Source organism: Temnothorax americanus, unplaced genomic scaffold (assembly GCF_048541705.1).
Source record: "Temnothorax americanus isolate GAGA-0224 unplaced genomic scaffold, ASM4854170v1 Scaffold14, whole genome shotgun sequence".
In the NCBI taxonomy this organism is placed as follows: domain Eukaryota; kingdom Metazoa; phylum Arthropoda; class Insecta; order Hymenoptera; family Formicidae; genus Temnothorax; species Temnothorax americanus.
In genome coordinates, this window is record NW_027509275.1 from 184,234 (window position 1) to 196,068 (window position 11,835).

Sequence of the window (11,835 nt, forward strand, 5' to 3'; positions counted from 1 at the left end):
AAGAAAATTGCGTGCCACTAAAACATATTACATAACTATTACATAATTATATTTAAGAAGAGAAAAATGAAAATTATAGAGAAAGTTGATTAATAGGTACTTGATTTTAGATTTTAACATATATTTTACTGGGACCTTATATTCAACAACTCAAAAAAAAAATTTTTTTTTTTTATTATTTTTAACAAGACACGTATTATCAATATAAAACATAAACTTTTACTAAATAGCTACATATTTTCAAGTTTTTTTTCCAATTTGCTAAATAAATAGTCATGCAATCCTGCTATTAAAACATTAAACGCAAACATCTGCAAACAGATTTTAATTACGTGTAAAAATCTCCACATTAAAAATAACTACATTGCTATTATTTCTAAAACTTATTTTGAAGACTAGATTCATTCTAATTCTAAGAAAGTTACGTATCTCTATCATCCATAGTCTTATCGATAGTCCTTTTATAAGATTGAAAAATGTTTATCTGCTCTGTTTATAATATCTATTCGGAAAAAGAAAATACATGACTATATATATATATATATATATATATATATATATATATATATATATAATGTATATATATAAAGCAAAACTTGTGAATATATATAATATTTACAAATTTTGCTTTACTGAATAGATGTAATTAATTAGTGTGCTTAAATAATTTTTTAGCCATTTGTTTTAAATCTTTTCTCGCAATTTTTCCTGAACCTGTATACGGAAAAGCATCCAGAAATATCACTCCAGCACGAAGTTTGTAGTGATCCATCATATTTTTTGCCACAAAGTTTATTAATTCTTGCTCTGTCTCCTGAAACAAAATTCAATTATTGCAACTACAAAAAACATTTTAATATAAAAAATACATATTTTCTACTCCGCATTAAACGAGATATATATAAATATATTGTACTTTGCTGAAATACAAAAATTTAACTTCATATAGGTATAAAGCAAAGAAAACAAAAACTTACATATTTAGTATTATGATTAAGATGTGTGTGAAAAAATCTTGATAATATATTTAAAAAAATATAAGAAATGTTATATATTATACTGAATTTTTTTCGAAGCTAGAGAATGTCGGTCAAATATTGTTGTACGGTTACAATTAAAAGCGCTGACAAAAATCAATATTTGCATTCTTATCTCTGTATTCTTTTCTTTCTTCTCCGCGGTTACATCACAGTTTTAAAATCTATTTTGTTAAACTGATACAGATGTCTTCGCTCTTATCTGAATTAGCTTGCAAATTTTCCTGTTTGCTTTTTTAATGATTTTAATTTTCTAACAACGGTTCTTACGAATATAATTCTCTATTCACTAGATTTCTGAGAGACTATCCCCCCAGAATACGCAAAACCGATTTGCAATTATTCTATTTTGCTAACTGATAAATTTTATTTTGTAAACTCTCATTTTCTAACTATGTTCTCAAATATTCTAACAAACATTATACCTTGGCACCAGGCTTTTTGGTGACATAAGCAAGAGGATGTTCATCGTCTATTGCATGAGGTATCGATATTACTGCAACTTCCAACACTGCTGGATGCGTTATTAAGACACCTTCGATTTCTCCGGGTGAAATCTGATAGCCTCTATATTTTATAAGCTCTTTTATCCTGTCAATAATGAATAGTTCCCCATCTTCGTCAAAATAACCGATATCACCCGAGTGCAACCATCCTGAAAGAGTGCCAAATTTATTTTTGTGATATTAGATTTCTATAATACTGTTACTTACGTTCTTTTTAATGTATTGGAATACAATTTATTTAGTTTGCAATCAATACGTCAATTAATTAACTCACAATTTATTTTTAATTATATAATTATCAATTATAACAAATATGACCTGTTTACCTTCTTCATCAATCGTACTTTTCGTCGCTTCGGAATTCCTATAGTAACCGTTCATCATGATTATAGATTTTATCCATATTTCTCCCGACTGATTTGGACCAAGTATTTTCCCGCTTTCTGGATCCACAATTTTTATTTGCACATTCTTAGCTACTGTTCCGCAAGATCCGTTCTTGTGATTTGGTTTTTGCAACGTTACGAGACCACCAAGTTCAGTCATTCCTAAAAACACAAGGAGTCGGTATAATCAAATGTTTACGGTAAACATTAATCATTAATATATATTAATGTTTCATAGCATTATAACGATATTTACCATAAGCTTGCAATATCTGAACGTGCGGTAAAGTACGTTTCAGTTCTTCCTGCACTTTTGGTTTAATTACCGCACCGCCTCCTAATATGACTTTTAAAGATGGTAATGAATATTTCCGTCCTGCGTATCCCGCTCTGATAAACCGATTTATCATACTCGTGCTAAGAAAGATAACTGCTACCTAGGTTGAAAAATAATTTTCGCTTTTAGATTTCGACACATTATACACATGCAAATGTGATTATGCAATTTAAATAATAAGTAGATACTGATATAGCTAGACTATGTTCTATTCTCTTGAAATAGCAATTTGTATTTTTTTTGCAATCAAGATAAATACAGTTCCATGCACACACGCATAAATACGTACGTCTACAAATGGCAAACAAATTTGACAGGAAATTAATAGCATTGTTATTACTGTAAATTAAAAATATTACAATTTGCTCGAAGAAAGTTAACTCAATTGCACCACAGGATTCGCGAGAAAGCCAGAAACTAAATCTCATTGATGCTATAAGAGTTATCTCTACAGCAAGAAGTCAGTGCATCAGCGGGCAAATATATTTCAGTCATTATTGTCTTTTAGATCAAAAAACTTAAAAAATTAAGAATCTATTTTTATAATTTAATAAATAAAATATTTTATAATAAAAAAAATAAAATTTCTTAAAATAATATTACTTTAAATTTCTCAATCAATTGGCAAGTCATCTCCTCGTCGAATTCCGGATAGATAATCACTGTAGCACCCTGCGTGATTGCTTTCACGTTTAGCATTACTCCGCTGATCCAATAAAGAGACGAGAACCAAAGTGTCGATAAGTTAGACATATTAAAGTTGCTGTCCTCGCTGATGAGTAACATAGTGTAGTTAGACAATTCAACGCCTTTTGGCATTCCCGTCGTACCCGACGAGTGCATGATGCACGCCGTTTGTTTGATGTCGTCGAGCTCGGCGTAACGGAAATTTGCCACTTCCGCATCGTTGCAATTTCTCAGGATATCGGAGAACGAAGTCGCGCCGACATGCTTGCCGAAAACCACTACCGTAGGACTGCAATTCTTCTCTTTCGTCCCCTTCAAGACGACATCCACGGATTTCTCACTGCAGAAAATCACCTTCGGCGTGGTCAGTTGCAAAACGTGTAGCGCCGTTGCTGATGACAAATACATCATAATTAGTAAAGAAATAAATACTACGCTAAATATTATTTTGTACAGTCAAATAATAAAAATTTATATTTAATTAACCGCAAGATAGACAAAATTGTATTGCTCGCATTATTGTCGGAAATGCATTATATCTAATTTACTAATCTAACCGAATGCGCAATACGTAAGAACGTTTGACAATGATTATTTCTGAATATCTTACGCAAATCCATGCTCTCGTTCCACGGATTGAAAATCGCGTTGACATAAGTTGCCGCAATACAGGGCACGATGCAATTGGGGTGATTGTTCGTGCACACACTAATGACGTCGCCAGATTTGATTCCTTGTTTTTGCAGCCATAACGCGCATCTCACAACTTTATCTTGCAGCTCCGCGTATGTGAACGTTTCTTCAGTGCGTGCGTCCAGCTGAACACAAAATTATCTTATCAAGAGTATTGCATAAATATAAGGAAGTTATATTGCAGAGTTATTAGCTCACGATTAAAATAACAATCCATTATTCCGGAACATCTATTTCTTACCAATACTAAAACTATATAATATTGTTATTATATAAAACTTCAAAATACAAAATTAATTATAATGCAGAATTAGCTTCATAATTATGATATCATTTCATGATTCTAGAACATTGTAAAAATTCTCGGAAAGCTATACTTCTTACATCTTCAAGATCAAATTAAAACAATTTCGAGGCAGACTGGTATTTACGTTTAAATATTGATACCTGTTTGTGCGTAAATTTTATAAAATTTGAAATAATAATACAGACTAATTGACATAAATTAAGATTAGATGAAGAATATTAAAATTAATTGTGCACATCAGATACAAGAAAAGTTTTGTTGATATTATAACAAAGTTAATTTAAACAAAAGTTAATTCATACAAAACTATAATTATATGCAATCAGTGAGTGCTCGTGTCATTTAATGAATCGATACACATAGCTTTCTATCTTTGTTATTTATTGAATGTTAACGAAGATAGAGAATGACGTTAGTGTCGACTTGTATCATTAAATAGAAAACATCCAATTTTTACATTATTTCAATTTTATTATAGTTTGTGCAAATTAATTCTCTCTTTCTCTCTCACTTTCTAAGAGAAAGAGAGAGATATAGATAGGAAGAGAGAGAGAAAGAGAGAGAGAGAGAGAGAGAGAGAGAGAGAGCAAAGGAGGGGGGCGCTATTGAATTATATCGCGGAGATGTCAAAATAATAGTCTCAAGATATTTACTGCTTTCACGTAATGATTTCCTTCCGTCATAAGATCGAGAACAAGAGATTGTCATTACATCCGACCATGTTAAAATCTACTAAGACAAATTATTTCATATGCGAGAATTCATTGTATTTCCCATAATTATTTATAATTGCTTAATTATTTTATAATCATGAAATAAGGCCAAGTTTGTCGTTTAACACTTTTGTCTTTATCTTCATATAATTAGATATATGAAGATCTAATTTAATAAGTTTTTGCTGTCTATTTATTTCATAAACATGTTACGTAAAATATGATTTAGTAAGCAATTTCTTGTAGGAAAATGTCATATTAGATGCATGAAAACGCATTTGCAATTTGCTTACATGCATTACATACAATGAAAAAAGAGCATATTATCATCGCTATGAAGCATGTTAGGACTATATGTATTATCTCAAAAATCTATTCCGTTATTCCGCTCTGTGTATTTGATATTAAAATGTTAATGTATACATGTGTATCTTCTATATGTATATATATGTGCATTCTCTTTTAACACTGCTTGTTCATCTCGTGTCTTTGATAAAATAAATGTTATATAATTCAACACATGTATCATATAAACAAATTGGTCGAGAAGCAATTAAAATAGATCCTGTTTTCAACATTGTTAACACTGCGTGGACACCGTGGGCCTTTTAAGGCACAGTCGATTTTTCATTTATGATTTCCACGCTTCAGCTTGCGAAGCGAATTGTAACAGTTCCGCGGCCTATGTAAGTATATAGAAATCATTTTTTGAAACCTTAAAGATAATACATGAATTTTTATAGATTTTTTGTAACACAGGAACGCTGTCGAAAACTCTTTGAACTTAAAAGTTTCAGGGTGAGTGCTCCAAAAACACGGTGTCCGTGCAGAGTTAATATCAGTTTTTTTTTTTACTAGTATGTCTTTATTAAATCTTTTTCTTATTGAGCTAAACATTACAAGCATTAAAAGTATCTTTTCTTTTTAAAAAATCTTATGTATTAATATAATTGACTTACATGTGCGATTTTGTCCCCATGGCTTTTAATGCTAATCCACATTAATTCTCCGAGGCTCTTATACTTATTCGATGTATGGGTCTCTTGCCCTTTGTAAACGCCATTTTCCACGGTAAAGTTCTATAAACAGAGAATACAGGTCAGACTGTTTTAATTGTTTATCTTTGCCTTCTGTAACTTTAAGCTGTGTTTCACATTAGTCATGTATTGACGATAACTTTCAATTTAACTTTTCTATCAATACATAATTTATCACTTTTTTAATGCACTGGATATCCATTGCATATTTCAGCACATGGCACTGATGAAATTCTAACCTTACACCGTATAAAAATCACCGATAAGCCTCAAATACAGGTTTCCCTTGCTATCCGAAAGCAGAGCGCGTTCCTATAAAATCTTTCGTAAGCCGAAATGGCGTAAAGCGGAGAAACAAATTATCAATAATTTATATAAAAAAATTTTTCCGTAAAAGAGAAAATTCTCTTCGGATTTGTTTCGATTAGCGAAAACAGTATTAATGTACATCTTTCGTAAAAGCGAAGTAACGCAAAGCGAATCGCGTCGCGTAAAGATATACAGTGCGATCTCGCTGCGCGTGTACTTGGCACGAGACAACACTGTCTCTTGATTTTCGAAAAGCGGGGGATATCTGTATTTGTTTCTATTGTATTCTAAAGCATTTCAAGGACTCAAGAACAACAAAGATCTTGATACATCTGCTCCGTATTAAAAGCACAAGTTTTGACGCTATGTATAACAGCTATTGTATTACTATATTTACCTTATGATCTGCAACCATGTCGCTGAAGATATTCGGATTTTATAACTTGTAGATGTAAAAATCCTGAGTGCAATCGATCGGTGTCACTTTAGGTTCACGAGAATATCACTGCATCATAAATAAATTTATCATAAATAACCATGCATGAAGTAAATCGGTTTAAAAAAATTGAAAGATAGATAAATTTATTACAACAAATGTGATTTTAACCCTAATTCCTTCAACGTTTTTCCGCCACTTAATTTCTCCAACCATGTACTTTCGAGTCCCACGCGTTTTTCAGTATGTTAATAGCTTTGAAAAATTTCCCAAAAATTATTATAATATCTTTATACCTTCGACTAAAAATCAATGTAAAGAAAATTTGAAAATCATTTATTTAAATATTTTTTACAACAATATTATATGTTGAAAAACTTACGTTACGACTTGTTTTATTTAAAAAATCATAACTTACGAACAAATTGACGAAATTTAATGTTTCGACGCGCAAATTAAAGCTAAATGTAGTGCGAATGAGAAAAAAATACGAGATAGGTAATTATTAATTAAATAGGAATACTTAATTTCGTCGCCGCAAATTTGGTAATTTTTAAATGGTACAGAAGAACTTGAAGGACTTTAAAAATGCTAGAAAAAAAAGTTTTGAATAAGAAAAGACGACGTTGAAGTGTGACAGATATTTTTTATGTAAAAAAATTAAATTGTTTTGTATAATCGTAGCTCCGTCCCACCTCTTCCGCCTGCTTCTGAGCTATAATATTCCTCTGTGGAATGCCAAATTTTTTTTTAACGACAAAAATATTTTAAATACGCTTAAATTGTACACAAAAATACATTTTTATCGAAAAAAAATCCTCACTTACCTACATACAACACTGACGTAATCCTCTAACTATGCACTTTCGTGTCCCAACGCGATTTTGACTGTTTCCCATTTCGAGAGTAAAGGAGCTATTAGGGCTTTGAATTTTCTACCTGATGTTCCCTACTATAACAACTTTTTTTAGGGATGGGGGGGATTATTCCACGGTCGTTGGTTTTCCGGAACAAACGACCGTTAGAAACGCGTGGGATACGAAAATACATGGTTGGAGGGATTAGGGTTAATTATTATATACATAGCAAAAAAAGATTTTACAAAATATTAGTTTTATTTATTTATACTGTGATAATGTAATATTTTGATTAGAAAATAATAATTCTTATAGTAGTTAAATCTGCAAATCACTTTGCAATAATAACAAGTTTATTTCTATTTTTCCATCAATGCTTTGACGATTCTGCTGCAGCAGCAAATGTATTTGATATAAATTATTTTGTTTAACAAGAATTAACAGATTCTGCTAGTTTTACATAAAGCAAATATCATGTAATATCATATAAAACAGATAGTAATAATCAGTTAGCAAAGTTTGACTGCTATATTGCATCAAATGTGTAGCTGTGATAGTTTTGCTCCATAATCTTTTTATCTTTATTTAATTATATATAACCATAGATGTGTGTGTGTGTGTGTGGAATCAGTACTTTGTCGTATTACACTATCGTAATATTTAAAAAAGATCTGGATCACTTAATTTCTTTTAAACATGGTCTACTAAATTCTATTTACGCGCTTGTACAACTGAATAGAGACTCGCACTAAACTCACAAACAAAAGAAACTCACTCGAAACAGTTGACGACGAGCAAAAATTATATATGAAGAAAAAAAATAGAATCTAAAATTTCGGCATTTTTTATCTTAAAATACAATCGAAGATAATATTTTAATATCAAGAGACATGGTAGTGTCTCGCGCCAAGTACACGCGGAGCGAGACCGACCGTGACTCTTTTACGCGCCGCGGCGCGACGGGTTGCGAGTACCCGAGATGTTGAGATCTCGATAACGAGTGAACGGATCATTTTTATTTACAAAATTCACTTTCTTTAAAACACGTCTATATAAGAAAAGAAACATACTGAAATATTCTCAATACTCGATCGCTACTAAAAAAAATCACCATATAGTTATCGAAAACAGTAAATTATTCTAAACAACGATACAAAAATAATTCAAGACACAGACGTACAATAAAGTAACATGTTTAAAAAAAAAATTTTAAGTGTACAGTTTATAATACCTTCAGTCGCAGTTGACAAGTCAAAAACAGTATCTACAGTATCAAAGACGGTATGTAACAGATGTGTCCAGCAAAGACTGTTCAAACCTCGGTTCAAACTTGAATAGAAATCGATAAAACCGGTTGTTTTAAAAAGGAAGATGTCGTAATGGAACACGAAACAAATTTTACACTACGTGAAGATCGTTCTTTCGAAGAAGGATACAGTAGGCATGTGAAGAACGAAGTGCATGCGAACACGGATAAAAGTCGACTGTCATCATTTAACTGACTACCTACCTATTAGTTGTCTCACATATATAATTCTAGATATCCCTCTCTCTAAAACTTTACAATTGACATGTGAACTGTACGAACTGCGCAAATCATAAAATTTATAAAGCTATTGCTATAACATAATAATAGTTACTTAGCATTTCTTGATATTGCCTTAGGTATGACGTGAAGTAAATTGCTGAAATCGATAACAAAATGTGTCTACTCTTAATGCTATGTATCTTACGTATTTATTTATTTATTTATGCATCTTATGTATTTTCCATTTTAGAATTTAACAAAACTTGATTATATATGCCCGTGTATATGCCATTTTTTTGTTTTGTAAATTTTTGTTACATTTAATTTATATTGTTTTCTAATATTTTAAAATTAAAATTTTGCTAGTGTCCATTAAAAATACAATAAATTATACTTATATCTTTAAAGCACGATTCTCGAAAATCTCGACAGAGATTTATATATAGCTTAATTTTTTATAACTTAAAAATCAAGTTCTGATATAAAAGTATCTATATTGTATAGACTAAAGATAAGAAAGTTAGAAACATTTTATAATCGCTACAATTCAGGAAACAGAATATAATTAAGGATATACCTATATGTTTTAAAATGGAGAAACATTTTTTTTTAGGATGCAGTTGTAAGTATAGATATCTAGGTATATGTACTGCTAAGAGCTATACAGTCATTAATGAAATATAGCAGCCATTCTAATGATATGGATCGCCTATATGACAGGCTGCAGTAGCTACAGACGGAACAGCATGCTTACAGCATGTGGAGGGAATATGTTGGTAACGCATACCAAAGCAAGAGACTATATCTGTGATTCGCTCGACACTTTGGCTAGCATCGAACGGTTTGGTGTGTGTTGTCACCACATCTACATGCTGTAGCATGCTGTTCTATCTATAATCAAGTATCACTGTCGTAAGATCGTTAATTTGTAAAAAAAATATGTTTAATTATTATTAGACATATAAATTATTAATGTTGAACTTTATTATGTCAATTAAAATCATTAAACATAATAATCAATTAGTATAATAGTTACGTGTAATTAGTTTGCAGCATACATTATAAACCAAGTTACATAAGAGAACACATGATAAAAAGAAACAATTTATATCGGCTATATTAATGAATTTATGTAGTTTCATAGCTTTATCAATTTTGCAATACAAGTCGTATACAAGTTCGTAATACACCGAGAATGCGCGGCGTTATTACAGAAATGTTTCCAGGCCAATGATATGAAGGTTACCGCTATCAAGGCCGAATTAAATTGCTACTTATACCTAGCAAAGTTATAGGTAAAGATTTAAACTAGCCTTTATACTGATCTATAGACAATCGAGATGTTAGCATATATCGCTTAAGGATACAATAAATTATCTGCATATTTCGATAGCAAATATCCCATCTCGATCAATATCAAAATTATTTACGTAATTGAGAAAGTGTTTTTCAAACAATTACCGCAGCAATTTTGGTCACGCTAGCCATTACATAATGCAATGACTGGATAAAATTTAAATGGCCGTTGTTTAATGGTGAATCATGCACGCAATAAATACAAATATCTTATTATACAGATTTTTATTTTAAAGATTAATAAAAAATACGAAGTATTTTTTCAGAACTATAGGTAAAAACTGACTAATTAGACTAGCAAAAATAAACAAAAGTTAGGTAAATTAAGATAAACCTTTATTCATAATTTTGAAACACATTGTATAAGAAATAATTTGAAATAATTTGTTAATAATTATATTCTAAATAATACTTGATTTTTAAAAATACTGGTATTTCAAAAAAATTATAAGTTTGTCACAGAAGCCGGATTAAATACAAATACAAAGGATACAAATTGAATACAAATCCATTATACATATAAGATAATTAATTATTACTCCGAGTTATTCCCTCGCAATCTTATCGATGTCTATAATATGTGTAGGATTTTGTCGTCAAAAACTACGAATTTTTTTTATTAGGCAATTGGACATTCGTCATTGTCACTCTAAATTATAGAATATACGTATATAGTAACTTTGCGTGCAGCCAAGTAACTGTAAGGACGCTTTCAATTTTGATGGATTATATCGCGCTTATATATATAATGATCACATTGATCTTGTTATTATAAAAAACTTTTCACTCTTGTCATAATAACGGAAGCCATCGCTGTGTATCAAAAAAATCTAACAGATATGTATGTGTGTTTAAGTGTATTAATTTTACTCACGTAAAAACTGAATTATATATTGCGTAGAGTAAAATAAGTCTTTCTTCCGACCCTTTTTTGTCTCTTCTCAAAGAAACTAATCATTCTTGCTTAAAGTTTCTTAACTTTAAAATGATATATTGTTATTATATAAAATAAGTTTTATGAAAGTTCCCCGAGTTCATTTAGAGCTAATGTTTTTCCAGCACCAGCAGATAGACTATCTCTAACTGCGCGTCCTTAATTGCTTAATTAATTAAAGTCTATTTTTATAGCCTTGCGTCTGTGGAGTACGAAAATAAATTGGAATTCATTTTCCGTTAAATATCCTTAAATAAACAAATGTATAAAAAACTATCCACAGTCTACTCTTAAGCGGGGAGCACAAACTTCTGCACAACGCATAATGCGTAAGCATAAAAAAATTGATTGGTCCATACACATGTGCATAAGAAAATAGACCAATCAGTTTTCTTATGCTTACGTATTATCCGTTATGCAAAAGTATGTGTTCCCCGCTTTAGTCTATCTGTGTTATAAGTTAGGGAGTCTCTACATGCTTTTCTGTTTTAAATTTTTGTTACCCGGATTCTAATTAAAATTTTTAAATTGCAATTGATATTTAGGGGTAAAAGGAGTTGCTTTTTCTGACAATCTAATCAATAGGAAGAAATATTTGAATAAAGATTTAAAGGTTAAAAATGATAAAAAAGTAAGTAATATGACAAATGTTTCTTTCTTTTTGACAAATATTCAACAACAGATGATTTTGTCTACCTTTTTGAGTAGAATT

The 11,835-nt window shown here is 30.6% G+C and overlaps 1 protein-coding gene across 1 annotated transcript; it reads right to left on the bottom strand.

Moving 5' to 3' along the window:
• Positions 1–297: 297 nt before the first annotated feature.
• LOC143894585 (uncharacterized) lies at positions 298–8,811 on the bottom strand. Its single transcript, XM_077400973.1, has 9 exons — positions 8,537–8,811; positions 6,410–6,517; positions 5,626–5,745; positions 3,564–3,771; positions 2,870–3,345; positions 2,186–2,366; positions 1,870–2,091; positions 1,463–1,692; positions 298–814 (listed from the first exon to the last, which is right to left on the bottom strand). The coding sequence occupies exons 2-9, from the start codon at positions 6,425–6,427 to the stop codon at positions 647–649; spliced, it is 1,623 nt and encodes a 540-aa protein (XP_077257099.1). The 5' UTR covers positions 6,428–6,517; positions 8,537–8,811; the 3' UTR covers positions 298–646.
• Positions 8,812–11,835: the final 3,024 nt, after the last annotated feature.